Here is a 20,263-nt window from a genome sequence, read left to right as displayed (position 1 = left end):
CAATATGTATAATGTGACTGTCTATAAGTCACTATAGGTTATGTTGCTGAGCCCTCTTACAACTAAGTGGTGTTTACATTGTGAAAGCTCCAACAATTTTTGCATTCAGATTCTGGGTGCAACATAGGGTCCCAGTTTGCCTGGTACAGCTACCTTCTTCAAGCAAGCAAACAGTTCACAGTTTGGGGTGGCAAGCTTGAACAGCTGCAACCTAGATGCAAAATGGCTGTATGATGAATTTCTCCTACCTTTAGGTCACTGATTAGACTGCTTCATTATCCAGAACTAGATCATGTAAATGCATTATTTCTCCAATACGACGCACTGACACAGACAAAATGTCAGGTGGCTTATCATGATTACCAGTATGGGTAAGTCAACGCAGTGGAGATGTTGCTGTGTGTCATTGTGTTATGATAATATTACCCACATTGCAGAAAGAATTTACAGTGCCTTGCTTACCAGAAATCGTTCCCCATTCCTTTATATTTCTGGATGACTAAAACTGCTACTGTTGTAGACATACATTTCTTTAATTGGTCTATTCATACGTATTTAGATATCTATCTATATAGCAGTCAGGGCTGTGAACTGATTCCATAAGCTGGGTCAGTGATAATGGGAACTGCAGATGCTGGAGAATCCAAGATAACAAAGTGTGGAGCCGGATGAACACAGCAGGCCAAGCAGCATCTCAGGAGCACAAAAGCTGACATTTCAGGCCTAGACCCTTCATCAGAGAGGGGGATGGGGAGAGGGAACTGGAATAAATAGGGAGAGAGGGGGAGGTGGACCGAAGATGGAGAGAAAAGAAGATAGGTAGAGAGGAGAGTATTGGTGGGGAGGTAAGGAGGGGATAGGTCAGTCCAGGGAAGACGGACAGGTCAAGGAGGTGGGATGAGGTTAGTAGGTTGCAGATGGAGGTGCAGCTTGGGGTGGGAGGAAGGAATGGGTGAGAGGAAGAACAGGTGAGGGAAGCGGAGACAGGCTGGACTGGTATTGGGATGCAGTGGGGGGAGGGGACGAGCTGGGCTGGTATTGGGATGCAGTGGGGGGAGGGGAGATTTTGAAGCTTGTGAAGTCCACATTGATACCATTAGGCTGCAGGGTTCCCAAGCGGAATATGAGTTGCTGTTCCTGCAACCTTCGGGTGGTATCATTGTAGCAGTGCAGGAGGCCCATGATGGACATGTCATCTAAAGAATAGGAGGGGGAGTTAAAATGGTTCACGACTGGGAGGTGCAGTTGTTTGTTGCGAACGGAGCGTAGGTGTTCTGCAAAGCAGTCCCCAAGCCTCCGCTTGGTTTCCCCAATGTAGAGGAAGCCACACCGGTACAGTGGATGCAGTATACCACATTGGCAGATGTGCAGGTGAACATCTGCTTGATATGGAAGGTCATCTTGGGGCCTGGGATAGGGGTGAGGGAGAAGGTGTAGAGGCAAGTGTAGCACTTCCTGCGGTTGCAGGGGAAGGTGCCGGGTGTGGTGGGGTTGGAGGGGAGTGTGGAGCGGACAAGGGAGTCGCGGAGAGAGTGGCCTCTCCGGAAGGCAAACAAGGGTGGGGATGGAAAAATGTCTTGGGTGGTGGGGTCGGATTGTAGATGGCGGAAGTGTCGGAGGATGATGAGTTGTATCCGGAGGTTGGTGGGGTGGTGTGTGAGAATGAGGGGGATCCTCTGGGGGCGGTTGTGGTGGGGGCGGGGTGTGAATGATGTGTTGTGGGAAATGCGGGAGACACGGTCAAGGGCGTTCTCGACCACTGCGGGGGGGGATGTTGCGGTCCTTGAAGAACGCGGACATCTGGGATGTGCAGGAGTGGATACCTCCGGATACAACGCATCATCCTCCGACACTTCCGCCATCTACAATCCGACCCCACCAACCAAGCTAGCTTTCCATCCCCACCCTTGTCTGCTTTCCGGAGAGACCACTCTCTCCGTGACTCCCTTGTTCGCTCCACAATCCCCTCCAACCCCACCACACCCGGCACCTACCCCTGCAACCACAGGAAATGCTACACTTCCCCCACACCTCCTCCCTCACCCCATCCCAGGCCCCAAGATGACCTTCCATATCAAGCAGGTGTTCACCTGCACACCTGCCAATGTGGTATATTGTAACCATTGTACCAGGTGTGGCTTCCTCTACAATGGGGAAACCAAGCGGAGGCTTGGGGACCGCTTTGCAGAACACCTCCGCTCGGTTCGCAACAAACAACTGCACCTCCCAGTCGCGAGCCATTTTAACTCCCCCTCCCATTCCTCAGATGACATGTCCATCATGGGCCTCCTGCAGTGCCACAATGATGCCACCCGAAGGTTGCAGGAACAGCAACTCATATTCCGCTTGGGAACCCTGCAGCCCAATGGTATCAATGTGGACTTCACAAGCTTCAAAATCTCCCCTTCCCCCACTGCATCCCAAATCCAGCCCAACTCGTCCCCTCCCCCCACTGCATCACATAACCAGCCCACCCTGTCTCCGCTTCCCTAGCCTGTTCTTCCTCTCACCCATCCCTTCCTCCCACCCCAAGCCGCACCTCCATTTCCTACCTACCACCTCATCCCACTTCCTTGACCTGTCCGTCTTCCCTGGACTGACCTATCCCCTCCCCACCTCCTCACCTATACACTCCTCTCCACCTATCTTCTTTTCTCGCCATCTTCGGTCCGCCTCCCCCTCTCTCCCTATTTATTCCAGTTCCCTCTCCCCATCCCCCTCTCTGATGAAGGGTCGAGGCCTGAAACGTCAGCGTTTGTGCTCCTGAGATGCTGCTTGGCCTGCTGTGTTCATCCAGCTCCACACTTTGTTATCCATAAGCTGTAATTCTGTTTTAGGCTCAAGCTCAAAGAGATAGGCTCCCTCTAGTCCATATTCAGGCAGCTAATGCCAAGAAACCAAAAATTATAGTGCAGAGTAGATTATTTTGTCTTTATTAAAGTTTCTCCAGCATAACTTTGAATCATATGAACAATGAACTTTCATTGAGACTGCATGTTTTCAATTGAGTTTTCAATAAGACTTTGAAACAGCCTTCTGTGAATGCTTTAGTTTGGACCTTGACTGCACATCACAGATACCTTGTCATGGCTGACTGTTTAATTAATTACAAAGGGTGACTTTTAAAAATTGCAAGTTTTTAGTTTTATTAAAACGTACCCTTGCCTCACTAGAAGGTACAATTTAAAATGAGACATGTATTGCCGACTTGATCATCATCAGTGACAGTGATCATGATGTTGTCACTTCTGTCCACTATAATGCGGTGTCTGAGAAATATTTTCAGTTGTAGCCCAAGCAGCCCATCTACATTGATTAACCACACTGTAACTCTTTACAATTTGTGCACCAACAGTAGCTTAGGTAGTAACAATTTGAAGTTAAATTCTTCCATAAAGCCTTTCAAAAGATAAAAGTATGTATGTATTAAAATGCACCTAACACCTGCATATGTTAATTGGAAGACGGAAATTTAAGACCTGCAGATCCAACCTGGCATCGATTAACTTCTGTTAGCAACATCTGTGTTTTTTAATCTGAGCCTCAAAACCTGGCTGTGTGGAGCTTTTTGTTTAAGTAAGTGTCTCATGAATAGTTTACTACTTTACATTTGCTCTGTTATTTTAAACCGAACAGGAACAACTGTCTGAGGCCATCTGTCAGAACACCTGTAAGACACAGTCTGTGACTCCAACAGCTTCCCAGGGGAGCCTGCACCACAGCAGGTGAGAAATAGCATGTTAAAAGTCTATGCCTTATGCACTGCCATGACATAAATATTTTAGAAAAAGTGTTCCCTTCCAATACCCGATTTTTACTCTGAAACACTCATAACTAGCTTGATTTGATTTGCAAAAACTCAAAGGACGAGAACAGAATACAAACACATTAGTCTTTTTACATAGGTCAAACTAGTTCTGATTTTCAAGTATTACAAACTAACTGCTAGTTAGCCGTTAGCCTTTCACTTCAGAAATCAGATTGATGTGATGACAATCCTAATTATTGCGCCAAACTGTGCAGCTGTTTGACCGAGTAACAATCTGGAGTGTACTGCACAGTGACACAACCAACTTTCCATTTCAGGCATGTGTCAAGGCGACCATGCAGAAAATTTCAACGGACCTGCTGTGTAATCAACAGACCATGCACTATCAAGCAATAATAGGAAGAACATTCTCTTTGGTCTAGATTCTCCACCGTCACTGAGCACCACTACCACAGCCCTCCTCCCCCTCACACCCCAACACCCCCCACCATCCTGCTCCCTGCCAAGTGGATTTGGGAGATTACCTGCCAAAGATGATCTATTGCAAAATAATTGAAGTTTCCTCTTAGGATTTTCTATTCAAGGAACGCTTGGCAGTGGTACCACTGTTGACAGATTTACTTACCACTGCAAGAGGGCCGACAATACAATTCCGTAGTAGACATTATTGCTTTGCCACGTCAATTTACAGCACCTAAAAGGCTATCAGGTACGTTCATGCATCACTGGAAGTGCTTTTACAACACCAGTGAGGAAAGAAATGCCAATAAGTGGTCCGTAAATGTTGTTTAATTGATGTGGCAGAATTATTCCGTGTTACCTACACAGTTGCAAGAACCTTTTTAAAATATTTGTTCCCATGATGTGGATATTGCTAGCAAGGCCAAAACTTACTGTTATTTCCTTTTTTGCTCTGAAGTGTAGGAAGTGATTCAATGCCCTCTCAAACATAGCCAAGGCAAGGTACTCTTGCTAATGTACATCTTCTGTTGTTTTGGCAGCATTCAACTTTTGTTTTTATTTATGCATTTCTTGGAATTTGGTCATTGTTGGTGAGGCCAATATTTATTGCCTTTCCCTAGTTTCCCTCAAGAAGATACCAGTGACTGCCTTTCTTGAACCGCAGCAGTCTGCGTGGTGAAGGTATTCCATCGTGTTGTTAGACAGGACACCCCTCGGTTTTGACTACACAATGATGAAAAAAGGTGCAGTGATGATTAAAATACACAAAGGCAGTGGGCAAATTTACCCTTGGAAAGCTATGGAAAATTCATTCACTGGGCCAAACAATCAGAGAAAAGTTTCCCCTGTAAAATGAATGGAAGGAAACCATGAACTGTTTCCCCAGGCACAGGCTGGTTCTCTCCCCTGCTTGCCACTGACATAACCTGTGACTGGAGGAGCAGCAAACAGTTAAACAAGTAAATGTCAGAAGTGAGAGAGTCACTCAGGGAGAATCCAGTGGGAGATGGGGTCTGGGAGCCAACACGAGGAGCGGGAAGGTTCGGGTCTGAGATCCAGCTGCAGACAGGTGTTTTCTGGGGGCCAGATGCAGTATTCTTGCACGGACCAGGAGAGGAGACAGGATTGAGGCGGATGTTCATCTGCCAGGTCAAGAGGTGTTTAGGGAGAAAAGGAAGGCTGCACATGAAATTAGCGAATACAAAAGAATTGGAGGGGGGTGCGCAAGAGGCTGCAAGGTAATGGGGAGATGGGAGGCTACAAGGGTGGGTGGCAGTACAAGGCAGAACGGGGGAATGTGAGCGACAGGGAGGTCTCTAGAGTATGGATGGAGATAGTCCACAAGATCATAAAATACAAGAACAAAATTAGGCTATTCAGCTCATTGAGTATGCTGTGCCATTTGATCATGTCTCATATGTTTCTCAACCCCATTCTCCTGCCATCTCCCCAAAACCCTTGATTCCCTTACTATTCAACCAATTTATCTCTGTTTTTATGGCTTGGCCTCCAAAGGCCTCCGTGTCAATGAATTCCACCGATTCTCCACCTTCCGGCTGAAGAAATTCCTCAGTTCTAAAGAGTCATCCCTTCACAATGAAACTGTGCCTCCCCACATCCTGGTCTCTCCTGCCAATGGAAACATCTTCTCCGCGTCCACTGTATCTATGCCTGACATAGTCATACTCACAGAATCATACCTTTCAGACACTACCATCACCATTGCTGGATATGCCCTATCCAACCGGCAGGACAGACCCAGCAGAGGTGGCGGCACAGTGGGATACAGTTGGGAGGGAGTTACCCTAGGAGTCTTCAACATTGCATCTGGACCCCATGAAGTCTCGTGGCTGCAGCTCAAACATAGGCAAGGAAACCTCCTGCTGGTTGTCACATGCCATTCTCCTACAGCTGATGAATCAGTACTCCTCCTCAATGTTGAACAACACTTAGAGGAAGCACTGAGGATAGCAAGGGCACAAAACATACTCTGAATGGGGGATTTCAATATCCAACACCAAGAGTGGTTCGGCAGCAGTACTACTGATCGAGCTGGCCGGGTCCTAAAGGACATAGCTCCTAGACTGCGTCTGCGGCAGGTGGTGAGGGAACCAACAAGAGGGAAAGTCATACTTGTCATAACCTTCACTAATCTGCCGGCTGCAGTTCCATCTGTCCGTGACAGTATCGGTAAGAGTGACCGCCACACAGTCCTTGTGGAGACAAAGTCCCACCTCCACACTGAGAACAGTCTCCATCGTGTTGTGTGGCACTATCACCGTGCTAAATAGGACAGACCTCGCTCTGATCTAGCAACTCCAGACTTGGGCATCCATGAGGCCCTGTGGGCCATCAACAATAGCAAAATTGTACTCCAGCATAATCGGTAACCTCATGGCCCTGCATATCCCCCATTCAACCGTTACCATTGAGTCAGGGGATCAATCCTGGTTCAATGGAGAGTGCAGGAGGGCATGCCAGGAGCAGCACCAGGCATACCTGAAGATAAGGTATCAACTTGGTGAAGCCACCAAACAGGATTACTGCGTACCAAACAGCGAAAGCTGCAAGTGATAGACAGAGCTAAGCAATCCTACAACCAACGGATCAGATCTAAGCTCTGCAGTCCTGTTAGAGTGAAGGACAAGGCTATTACGTGTAGGCAATGCTGAATGACCAGGGAAATTGAGGTTTTTGACAAGAAAAAGAAGGAGACATACGTCAGGTATAGAAAGCAGGGATCAAGTGAATCCCTGGAAGAGTTTAAAGGCAGGAGGAGTATACTTAAGAGGGAAATTAGGAAGGCAAAAAGGGGATATGAGATAGCCTTGACAAATAGGGATGAGGAGAACCCAAAAGGATTCTACAAATACGTTAAGGACAAAAGAGTAATCAGGGAGAGAATTGGATTCCTTAAAGATCAGCAACGCCACCTATGTGTGGAACTGAAGGAGAAGGGGGAGCTACTGAAGGAGTATTTTGCATCAATGTTTATTCTAGAGAAGGACATGGGCATGGGAGATACAGATGCAGAATGTGGGGAGCGAAATAGCGACAACTTGGAAAATATTACAGAGGGCGAGGTGCTGGACAGTTTAAATGCGTAAAGGTGGATAAGTCCCAGGGACCTGATCAGGTGTACCCTTGAACTCTGTCGAAAGCTAGGGATTGCTGGGCCCTTTGCTGAGATTGTTGTATCATCAATAGCTGCCGAAAGAATGTAGTTTGGCTAACGTGGTGCCACTATTTAAGAAAGGTGGTAAGGAAAAGCCAGGGAACAATAGACCGGTGAATCTGACATCGGTGGCAGATGGAGTTTAATTGAGATAAATGTGAGGTGCTACATTTTTGAAAGACAAATCAGGGCAGGACTTATACCTAATGGTAAGGTCCTCGGGAGTGTTGCTGAACAAAGAGGCCTTAGAGTGCAGGTTCATAGTTCCTTGAAAGTGGAGCTGTAGGTAAATAAGATAATGAAGAAAGTGTTTGGTATGCTTGCCTTTAATGGTCAGTGCATTGAGTACAGGACTGGTCATGTTACAGCTGTATAGGACATTGGTTAGGCCACTTTTGGAATACTGTGTACAATTCTAGCCTCGCTGCTATAGGAAAGATGTTGTGAAACTTGAAAGGGTCGAGAAAATATTTGGAAGGATGTTGCCAGTGTTGGAGGGTTTGAGCTATCGGGGGATGTTGAATTGGCTGGGTCTATTTTCCCCAGAGCATCGGAGGCTGAGGGGGACCTTATAGAAGTTTATAAAATCATGAGGGGCATGGATAGGGTGAATAGCCAAGGCCTTTCCTCCAAAACTACAGGGAATAGGTTTGAGGTGAGAGGGGAAAGATTTAAGAGAAGTAAGGGGAAACTTTTTCATGTAGAGGGTGGTGCATGTATGGAATGAGCTGCCAGAGGAAGTGATGGACGCTGGTACAATTACAGCATTTCAAAGCCATCTGATGGGTATATGAATAGGAATGGTTTAGAGGGATATGGGCCAAATTTTGACAAATGGGACTAGATTTATTTAAGATATCTGGTTGGCATGGATGAGTTGGGCCGAAGGGTCTGTTTCCATGCTGTACATCGCTATGACTATAGATGGGGTACAAGGGAGCAGCAGTGATTCAGAGAAGGTGCAAAGGCCAAGGGGCTGATTGAGTAATTGCAGGAGTCTGGATGGAGACAGAATAGCTGCAAAGGGGTTGGGAAGAGGCTGCAAGCAGGAAACTGAAGCAGCAGTGGGGGCAGTGAGATCACCTCTCATTCTTCTAAATGCCAGAAGACAGAGGCCAAGTCTCCTCATTATCTCCTTATAAGACAAGCCCACCACCCAAGGAGTCAATCTTTCGAACCTCTTGTTACGCTCCTTCAATGCCATGTATATCCTTAAACAAATAAAAACCAAAAGAACTGTGGATGTTGTAGATCAGAACAAAAGCAGAATTTGCTAGAAAGGTTCAGCAGGTCTGACAACATCTGTGAAGAAAACTCAGAGTTAATATTTTGGATCCTGTGACCCTTCATCAGAACTACGTATGTCCTTCACTAGGCAAGGGAACCAGACCGCACACAATACTTTTGATAGAATCTAACCAATTAATACAAGACTTCTTCATTTCTGTACTCTAAACCTCTTCCCTTCCAAACTACTTTCAGCACCTTCTTGCTAGCTTTCAGTGACTTACGATCAAGGACGCTGAGGTCCCAATCAATAAATTCAACACATCTGTTCCTCTTACCAAAATGGATAACCTAACACTTATCCATATTGTAATGTTAACAGCCGGGGCCCCAACCGTGATCCCTGCAGTACACCAGGAATCACAGCCTGCGAGCCTGAGGATAGTCCATTTATTCCAACTCATTGCATTCTGCTGTTAACCAAATCTCAGCCACATTCCAGGCATATGGGCTAAGCAGGTATTATGTAGTAGTTCTTTTTGACATGTTGTGAACTATATCATTCATTAGTAATTCTAAGTGTTTGCAGATGGACTTCAAAAAAGCCCCTGCATCTAATTATATTTTAGTTTACTGCACATTTGACTCCAAGCAGAAATGTATTACTGCGTTTAATAGTGATGTACAATTTAACGGATCTGAGATCTAAGAAAATGGAATCTGTGTGCATCATTTACTTTTTACCCTTCTGATGACATGTTTTTCAGTTGATCTGTGGTTTCCTGTGAAGCAAATTTTACCTCTTTAATTTATTTGAGACGTTTATTTATCTGGATCAAAATGATTTGGGCTTATTAGGGTTGAAAATGATGTAATCTAACAGACAAGAATTATTGCTAAGTGCTTCACTTCCAGTTTAAGAAATTGTTTTGAAGTCCACTTGCTCTTTTTCATGTAACAAAAAATGCTGCCACTATTTTATATGAGACAAGATCCTACGAAAAGCACTGAAGGACTAATTATCAAATCTCTTTTTCATGGAGTTGACAAAGGATGTTACATTGAACTGTCAATGCTCTTGATAGAGGTGTGAGGTTTAGCATCATCTGGTTGCTGCTCTGCAACCAAAACATGGTTGGCAGTGAATCCCGGATTATTTACAATATACGTTAATAACTTGAAAAGTGCATGTGCTGTAGCTAACTTCACAGATGACAAAAATAGGTGGGAAGGCAACTGGTAACAATGGCACAGAGCCTGCGTAGGGATATAGAAAGTTATTGGGAAAAAAATCGGCAGATGAAATACAGTGTGGTGAAATGTGAGGTCATGCATTTTGGCAATAAAATTAGAAGAGCTGAATATCATTTAAATGGATAAAGACTGCAGAAAGCTATAGAACAGAGGTTTTTGTGAGTTCTTATCCATGAATTAAAAAAAGCTAGCTTCCAAGTTCAGCAGGCAACAGGAAAGGCAAATAGAATGTTGGCCTTTATTTCAAAGGGAATGGAGTATAAAAATAGGGGAATAAAACTGTGTACAAGGCACTAGTTGTATTATAGCTGAAATACTGTAAACAGTTTTGGGTCCCTTATCGAAGGAAAGATACATCAACATTGGAGGCATTCCAGGGAGGTTCAGTAGCCTGATACCAGGTGTGGAGAGACTGTCTTCTGAGGAGAAGTTGAGAAGGTAAACCTGTACTCTGGAATATAGAAGAATGAGAGGCGATATTGAAACATGCAAGATTCTTAGAGGATTTGACAAGGTAGAAACAGAAAGATTGTCACCCCCAAGGGACAGTCTAGGACTGGAGGGCATAAGAGATTAAGAGTAAGAGGTTGCACATTTAAGACAGAGTTGAGGAGGAACTTCTAATCTCAGAGGAATATGAACCTATGGAGTTCTTTAACACAGTGGGCTTTGACTCTGGGTCATTTTGTATATTCAAGACTGAGATGGACATTTTTAATCAGTGAGGGAATCAATGGCCACAAACAAAAACAGAACTCTGGGTCCTGAGAAGAAGTGTCATTGGACCTGAAACATTAACTCTGCTTTCTCTCCACAGATGCTGCCAGACCTGCTAAGTTCTTCCAGTAATTTCTGGTTTTGTTTCTGATTTCCAGCATCCACAGTTCTTCTTTATGTTTAGGGTATCAGTGGCTGAGGGGAAAAGCAAGGAAGTTGGAGTTGACGACAATTAAATCAACCACGATCTCATTGAATGGTGTAGCAGACTGAACGGTCTGCTTCTACTTCTATATCTTATGATCTCATGGACACAAGACAGTGGGTTCACATAATCAACCTCAAATAACTTACACTGGGATTTGTTGTCAGATTTCTCATCAGTTAGGTTGACAGAAAACTGCCTTAAGGACTTGTACATGACCGCTTAGAGAGCTGTGTCCAACACTGTACCACGAGCTTGTTCTGCAACAAATGCAAGCAGACAAGGATCATGTAGAAAATAGAAGGAATAGCCTTCTCTGTCTGCAATGTGATCATTATCATCCACAAGATTCCACCACTTAGAGCTTCATGTTACAAAAAGAAACAAATAAAATTGCTTCTGTTTTAATTGAAGAGGAGAGAACAATTATGTAATAAGGTGTCGAGCTGGATGAACACAGCAGGCCAAGCAGCATCAGAGGAGCAGGAAAGCTGACGTTTCGGGTCTGGATCCTTTTCTGAAAAAGGCTCCAGACCCGAAACATCACCTTTCCTGCTCCTCTGATGCTGCTTGGCCTGCTGTGTTCATCCATTTCGACACCTTGTTATCTCAGATTCTCCAGCGTCTGCAGTTTCCACTATCCTAGAACAATTAGTTGATGTGTTGTTTAAATGATTTTGATTGTTTAACTTAAACATGGAAGTGTAGAACAGGAGGGCTTAAAGGTTAATATCAGCAATGCTATAATTTTCATGCAAAATACTGGCTATATGGAAAAGCTTTCAAAATAGTGTATTAATTAACTCTTGATGTCTTGCATTATAGGTGCTTTTTAAGTACTAGTTTTAAATATAAGACTGAGGAAGACTAGTTAGAAATTGATTGTAAGATAGAGTCTTAACTTTGGTAGGTTTTTGTCATCATTTGTAGCACATATTGCCTAACCCTAATTGCCCTTGGGAAGGTGGTTATCCACATTCTTGAACTGTTACAGTCCATGTCATGCAGTGCATGGCATAATTCTTTTAGGAACATTGTTTCAAAATTTTGTTGCCACACTGTCAAGGAATAGCAATTTAATTATAATTAGGATGATTTGTGACTTGGAAGAGGGCTTGGAAGTGTTGGTAAACCCATTCTTCTACTGTCCTTATTCTATTTGGCAATAGAAAGTCTTGGATTAGAACCTAAAGGTGCCTTGGTGAGTGTTGCAGTGCATCTTATAGAAGGAACATAAATAAACCTTAATGCATCATTTGTGGAAAGAGTGAATATTTAATGTGTTGGAAGCAACAACATTGAATGTCAAGTAAATATGGTTAGACTCCATCATGTTCGAGGTGGTCATTGTCTGACACTAGTGTAATGTATATGTTACTTGCCACATAGCAGCCAAAGTCCAAGCCCATGCTTTGTTCCATGCGGGTATATACTGCTTCATTATCTGAGGAGCTGCAAATGAAAAAACTGTGTTGCAATCCAGAGCAACTGTTCCACTTCTGACTTTATGATGGACAGAATATCTTTGAAGAAGCAGCTGAAGGTGATTGAGCCTATGACACTATTCTGATGAACTTTGATATCATGTGTTTTAAATAATTGGCTTTCATTCAACACAAACATCTTCCTTTGTACTACTTATGACACTCTCCTGATTTTAGCCATCCGCAAACTTCTCATATCTTCTTCACTAGCATACTTTCTGACCTGTCTTAGTACCTTCTGTGAATTTAGCCACTATGCCTTCACCCGTCTTGTTTAATCATTGATGTAAATTATAAAAAGTTGAGGATCTAGCACAAACCCCTGCAGGGCTCCACTTATCACATCCTACTGGCCAGACCAGGACTCATTTATGCATTCTCACTGTTTGCTGCCAGCCAGCTAGTCTATCCACCCCAAGTTTCTACCTTTGCACAATAACCTTTTATTTGGCATCTTATTAAATGTACCCTTGAAATCCAAGTATTGTACCTTGCTCCTTCAAAGAAGTTTCATAAATTGGTTAAACATGATTTCCCTTGCAATAAACCATTCTAAACTCTTCCTGATTACACTGTATTTTTCTAAGTGTCACACCATAACCGTTATTCGATCACCTTGTACATGACAGTTGTCAAGCTAATCTGCCAAAACATCTCCTGCTTGCTTTAACAGACAAGTGATATTTGCTATTTTCCACTCTCAGAATTTGGGGGATTTTAGAAAACTTAATGTCAAGCACATTTGATACCTCAGAGGTTTCCTTTTCAAGATCCATTGAAATCAGTCCGGCCCAGACATTTGTCAGCACACAGCTCCATCTGTTTGATTCATACTGTTTTCTCCAGTGATTATAATTTTCCAGAGTTCCTGTCTCCCAACTACATCCTGATTTATGGCTATTATTCAAACTTTTTTATGTAAGCTCTTTAGGGAAGGTAGAAGATAAATATATTTTCATTTCATTTGACATTTCTTTATTATTTACTATTTACTTCCCATTCTCACTCTCTAGAAGGCCAGTACTCTCTTTATTTACACCTCTCCTTTTTGAAATACCTGTAGAAACTCTTGCTGTCTGTTTGTACATTCCTGGCTAACCTCCTGTCGTACTCCAGTTTCTTCCTCCTGATTAACCTTTTAGCCATTCTCTGTCATTCTTAATATTCTGACCAATCATGTGGTTTGACAATCATTTTTGTACAGCTGTTTGCTTAAGTTTGATGCTTTTCTCAACAGTTTTCACATGGTTTAGGTCACAACCAGAGATTGCAACATTCTACCTATGTCGTTGTTATCTACATGACTTCAACCACCGAATCCTCATTCCCCAACGCAAGTTCCTTCCCAACTCTGAACACTAGAGCCTTGCTCCCATGTTCACCGGCACCAGAAAAGCAACACAGCTGTCTTGACTGTCGCTTTTTGCTGCAGACAGTAGTGTCAATCTCTCACATTGTAATACTTACTTATGACTGCAATATTTGTTGTTCCCCCAACTTGGCTTCCCATACCATTGTGCTGTGTTCAGTTTGCTCATCCATCCTTTCTCATCCAAACAGGCTGAGGGAACCTCAGTCCAACAGATAATTGGAGAAGCTGACATCCCTGCACTCTTACCTTCCTAACCCCTTGGTCCCCTTCCCTTTCTCATTCGCAGTCACACCCACCTGTCCGTAACTAGTGACCAAATAATAGCACCCTATCCTGCTTCCTGTACAAAGAATCCAGATAACCTTCACCCTCCTGGATGGAGTGTAGCGCCTATCGTTCAGCCTCTAGCTGATAAACATTTAGCTAAAGCTGCATGAACTTTGTACATTTACTGTAGCTCTATTTGCCCTGAATCACAGTGGTACCCAGGAGCTCCTACATGCTGCAGCCATAACACATGACCCAAACAGCTATCCTTAATAAGGTTTAATTATATTATTCACTTACGGTTTTTGGCTTTTTATATTTTTTTAACTGTGTCACTAATTTGTGTACTATGTTAAAATTTAAGAATTGAAAATACCTTAACCACTTACCAGAGACCATTTACCAAACAGTAGTTTTTTCCCTATACTGCAGAACCCATTTCAATCAGCTTCACTGAATCAAGATCCGTTTCTGACTGGCTGCTAAGGGGTCCTTTTCTTGCCAGCTTCTCTCAATAATGTTGCTTTCTTTCCATTTCAAAATTATACTTTATTTATAAAAGATCTCTCTGTATACATTTATTGCCACAAAAGCAGTTATGTTCCATGCAGTTGCATGTCAAGTAAATAAACAAACCATTGGACTTTGACTCTATCCAAAAAACCAAAGACCTCTCTTGCACATACAAAACTAATATTTACATAGACTTGAGGCACTAAGAGAGTCTGATAACTGAATGGGTCCCCATTTACCTTCAGCAAAAACACCTTAGACTGTGGTCTTTCCCCACTGCGCTTTGGCAGCACCAGGACCTTGGAATGTTCCAGTTTACAACACTCAGTCAGGGTCGGCTCATTGTTCTGGAAGACCAACATGTTTCAGGCAGACCAAAGAGCATCTTTCACTAGTTGATGCTTCTCCAGGCACAGATGATGTTTGTATCGGTGTGTGGCCTGGGGAACAACCCGTAGAGCACAGAACCCCATGGAGCTGCTTGGGATGACCTCGACACAACCCACTGCATCTTCGGCCAGACTTCCTTCATAAAGACACACTCCAAAAGGAGATGTGTGACAGTTTCTACCTCAACCACAACCACTTAGAGGGCACTGCGAGGTGGCGCAAATCAGACTGGGTGTACATAAAGGATCTCACAGGTTCTCCCTTCTCACCACCAGCCAGGCGATGTCTTGGAGCTTGTTAGAAGGCTCTGGTGATGAGGCTTTCTGCCAAATGCCTTCAACAATCTGCTCAGGGAACCACGCCACAGGATCCACTCTGTTCTTTCCCCGAAGGGTTTAAGGACTCTGCGTGCTGATCACTTCCTGATGGACTTGTGGTCAATGGTGTATCTCGTTGCAAATTTCTCCACTAAGGACATGTGATAGGGAACGGCCCTGTTACTCCCATTCTTCATAACACTGGGGACAGGTGGAACCTCAGCACATAGTGACCCTTGGTGTTTGCGTACGAGGTCTGACACACAATCTGATGTAGCCACACACAAAGGTGGCCATTTGGATGAAGGCAATGCTCGGTACATTCTTCCCACCCATATCCAGTGTTTTATGCATGGAATCCCTGCAGACTCGATTTACCTTAAGCTTCCAGATGACTCAGGTGACTGAAACAGCGCAGATTTGGGGAATGGGCCAAACTAAAGTTGCCTGCCTGACATGGGATCCCCCTGTCAATCTATTTCCCTGCTGGTGCTGGTGCTGGTGCTGGTGCTGGTGCTGGTGCTGCCGCCTCCCTCCCCCCCCACCTTGTGGTGGAAACTTCATCTGTTCCTGTCAGTGACGCTGACTGCATGCTTCAGAGACCTCCCCTAGTTCACTCTTCTGAGTAATGCTTACTGCCTATTTCAGTGAACTCAACTCACTCACTCTCCTTCAACATCTGTTAAAGACTTACCAATGGGTGGTGGGTGCCTGGAACATGTTGCCGGCAGAGATGGTAGAGGTGGGCACGATAGGGTCATTTAAGATGTATCTAGACAGATACATGAATGGGCAGAGAGCAGAGGGATACAGATCCTTGGAAAATAGGCGGCAGGTTTAGATAGAGGATCTGGACCAACGAAGGGCCTGTTCCTGTGCTGTAATTTTCTTTGTTCTTTGTTCTAATGACCAAACTTCTGTAGCAGCCCAGTCAGCTCCAATAAATCTCCAGCCTCATTTGCTCTGGCTCCCTTCCCCCTGGCATGACAGCACTGCCTCACGTTTACCTTCCCAGGATAAAGGGGTGATTTCATTGATGTTTTCTAACAATTCAAACAATAACATTGGCTAGATACTGAGAAAGAACTTCTGCTCATTGGGGAGTCTGCGAATAGGTGACTGGCCTGAAAACTAGAGCCAGGTCCTTCAAGAGTGAAATTCAGAAACACTTCTACACCCATCCATATGTCCACTGATAGTAAGTCAAATGTTAATTTTAAATAATCAGAATCTGAACTGAATTAGTCATAAGATATGCTTTGGCTAAAAGAACAGGTCAGAGGCTGGAATTTCTGCAGTGAGTAACTCACCTCCTAACTCAACTAAAGCCTGCCCATCATTTAAAATGTTCGGGTCAGGAGTGTGATGGAGTACAGGAGTGCAGAGCAAACAACATTCAACAGTGTTGAGTGATTGGCACCATATCCGCCAATTTAAACATTCATTCCCTCCATTGTCAATGCCTAGAATGGCTGCTAAATAATTCAGGACATTATGCTACAGTGAGAGGCATCAAAGAAGCCCTTGCATGCAGTTCGCCCCAAGCAAAGTTCCAAATCTGTGCCGAGATCAAGTGTGTACTAGTACTGCCATCTGCTGGATGTTTTACAGCGGCATCAAACTATCCTGCATTGCCTCTTGATACTACCAGTGTCTGGGGACACCAAGCACATCTGTACAAAACACAAGTCTGAAGTATTTGCAACCATATTCAGAGATGCCAAGTTGATGATCTATTTCAACCTCCTCCTGAAATTGCCAGCATCACAAATGTCATCAGCAAGTTCAATTCTGGCCATGTGAAATAAATAAACGGCTGAAGGAACTGGATGCTGCAAAGATTGTAGGTCCTGCCAACATTCCAGCAATGACACCGAAGACATGCTCCAGAATTAAATATGCCCCGAGCCAAGCTGTCCTCATTGGCATCTACCTAATAATGTGGAAAATTGCCGAGCTATGTCCTCTTCACAAAAAGCAAAACAATCCAAGTCAATAAATTGCTATTCAGTCAGCAGATGCCCTTTCATCCTTCCAAATGCTAGTGAATAAAGGCCCAGTCAAATCACTTTCTCCTCATAGGACTGTCCTGCCCTCCCTGGTTCAGCCTGTGAACTTCCATTGCACTCCCTCTATGGCAAGTGTATCCTTCAGGAGACCATAAGAAATAGGAACTGGAATCTGCCATTCAACCCCTCACACCTGCTCTGTCATTTAATATGATCATGGCTGATTTAATTCTTCTCATCCACTTTCCTGCCATTTCCCCACAACCCTTGAATATCTCACTGATCAAGAGTCTATCTACTTTAGCCTCAGAGAGGGAGATGGAAACTGCACAGAGTACTCTAGGATTGGTCTCAACAAGGCACAGTATAACTGAATAAAACATCTCTGATTCAGAACTGAAATCCTCTTAAATACCATTTGCTTCCCTCATTGCTTGCTGCCCCTGCCTTTCCACTTTCATCAACTTGTGCACAAAGGCACTCAGATTCTTTTATAAATCCACATTTCCCAATGTGTCACCATTTAAATAATACTCTGCCTTCCTATTTCTCAAACCACAGAGTATGACTTCATATTTACCCATGGTGTACTGCATCTGCTATGTGTTTACCCATTCACTGAACTTGTCTAAATCACCTTAAAGTCTCCTGCATCCTGCTCACAGTTCATAATTCTGACTAATTATGTATCATCAGAAAATTTGGATATACTGCATTTGGTTTCCTCATTCAGGACATTTATATATATTGTGAATAGTTGGCGTCCAAGCACTGTGGGACACAACAAGAAACCCATCCTTGAAAGTTGCCACCCAGGTTGACAGGGCTGTTAAGAAGGCATACAGTGTTTTAGCTTTTATTAATAGAGGGATCGAGTTCCGGAACCAAGAGGTTATGGTGAAGCTGTACAAAACTCTGATGCGGCCACACTTGGAGTATTGTGTACAGTTCTGGTCACCGCATTATAAGAAGGATGTAGAAGCTTTGGAAAGGGTGCAGAGGAGATTTACTAGGATGTTGCCTGGTATGGAGGGAAGGTCTTACGAGGAAAGGCTGAGGGACTTGAGGCTGTTTTCATTAGAGAGAAGAAGGTTGAGAGGTGACTTAATTGAAACATATAAAATAATCAGAGGGTTAGATAGGGTGGATAGGGAGAGCTTTTTCCTAGGATGGTGACGGCGAGCACGAGCGGGCATAGCTTTAAATTGAGGGGTGAAAGATATAGGACAGATGTCAGAGGTAGTTTCTTTACTCAGAGAATAGTAAGGGAATGGAACGCTTTGCCTGCAATGGTAGTAGATTCGCCAACTTTAGGTACATTTAAGTCATCATTGGACAAGCATATGTACGGACATGGAATAGTGTAGGATAGATGAGCTTGAGATCGGTATGACAGGTCGGCACAACATTGAGGGCCAAAGGGCCTTTACTGTGCTGTAATGTTCTATGTTCTATTCCCACTGTTCATTTCCTGTGTGTCAGTCAATTCTCAATCCATGCCAATGTATGACCATAATTCATGTTTTTAATTTTCCCTCTCAGCTCTTATGTAGAACTTTTTCAAACAAATTCTGAAAATCCAAATACACCACATCCACTGGTTCTCCTTTTTTTCCACCAGTTGCATCCTCAAAAATATCTCCAGTGGATTCATTAAGCATGATTAGCTTTTCATAAGCCCTTGCTAACTTTGTCCAATCCCATTAATGTTTTTCAAATGTTTTGTTAACTGTATTTTATGATGACCTCTAGCATGTTCCCCACTATTGTGGGGAGGCAGTGGCCACGTGGTATTATCGCTGGACTGTTAATCCAGAGAACCAGGTAACGCTCTTGAGATCTAGATTCGAATCCTGCCATGGCAGATGGTGGAATTTGAATTCAGTGAATATCTGGAGTTAAGAGTCTTGTGATGACTGTGAATCCATTACCAACTGTTGGGAAAACCCGTCTGGTTCACTAATGTCCTTTAGGGAAGGAAACTGCCATCCTGACCTGGTCTGGCCGACATGTTACTCCAGACCCACAGCCATGTGATTGACTCTTAGCTGCCCTCTGGGCAATTAGGTATGGGCAATAAATGCTGACCCAGTCAGTGATGCCCTCATCCTGTGAATGAATAAAGGAAAAACAAACTATTAATGTTAGGCTAATAAAATGTGAGGCTGGATGAACACAGCAGGCCAAGCAGCATCTCAGGAGCACAAAAGCTGACGTTTCGGGCCTAGACCCTTCATCAGAGAGGGGGATGGGGAGAGGGAACTGGAATAAATAGGGAGAGAGGGGGAGGCAGACTGAAGATGGAGAGTAAAGAGGATAGGTGAAGAGAGGATAGGTGAAGAGAGTATAGGTGGGGAGGTAGGGAGGGGATAGGTCAGTCCAGGGAAGACGGACAGGTCAAGGAGGTGGGATGAGGTTAGTAGGTAGATGGGGGTGCGGCTTGGGGTGGGAGGAAGGGATGGGTGAGAAGGAGAACCGGTTAGGGAAGCAGAGACAGGTTGGACTGGTTTTGGGATGCAGTGGGTGGGGGGGAAGAGCTGGGCTGATTGTGTGGTGCGGTGGGGGGAGGGGACGAACTGGGCTGGTTTAGGGATGCAGTTGGGGGAAGGGGAGATTTTGAAACTGGTGAAGTCCACATTGATACCATTAGGCTGCAGGGTTCCCAGGCGGAATATGAGTTGCTGTTCCTGCAACCTTCGGGTGGCATCATTGTGGCAGTGCTGGAGGCCCATGATGGACATGTCATCTAGAGAATGGGAGGGGGAGTGGAAATGGTTTGCGACTGGGAGGTGCAGTTGTCTGTTGCGAACTGAGCGGAGGTGTTCTGCAAAGCGGACTCCAAGCCTCCGCTTGGTTTCCCCAATGTAGAGGAAGCCGCACCGGGTACAGTGGATCCAGTATACCACATTGGCAGATGTGCAGGTGAACCTCTGCTTAATGTGGAATGTCATCTTGGGGCCTGGGATAGGGGTGAGGGAGGAGGTGTGGGGGCAAGTGTAGCATTTCCTGCGGTTGCAGGGGAAGGTGCCGGGTGTGGTGGGGTTGGAGGGCAGTGTGGAGCGAACAAGGGAGTCACGGAGAGAGTGGTCTCTCCGGAAAGCA

The 20,263-nt window shown here is 44.4% G+C and overlaps 1 protein-coding gene across 1 annotated transcript in view; it reads left to right on the top strand.

The window, feature by feature from the left end:
* kif6 (kinesin family member 6) overlaps positions 1-20,263 on the top strand; it is a 522,710-nt gene that overhangs the window by 470,740 nt on the left and 31,707 nt on the right. The window contains exon 19 of the mRNA XM_048531738.2: positions 3,637-3,725. Within this exon, the coding sequence (XP_048387695.2) occupies positions 3,637-3,725 (89 nt within the window). The remainder of the gene's footprint in view (positions 1-3,636; positions 3,726-20,263) is intronic.

Source organism: Stegostoma tigrinum, chromosome 4, assembly GCF_030684315.1.
Source record: "Stegostoma tigrinum isolate sSteTig4 chromosome 4, sSteTig4.hap1, whole genome shotgun sequence".
Classification (NCBI taxonomy): Eukaryota; Metazoa; Chordata; class Chondrichthyes; order Orectolobiformes; family Stegostomatidae; genus Stegostoma; species Stegostoma tigrinum.
Note: the sequence above shows the minus strand (reverse complement) of the source record. Positions and strands in the feature narration are given on the sequence as shown.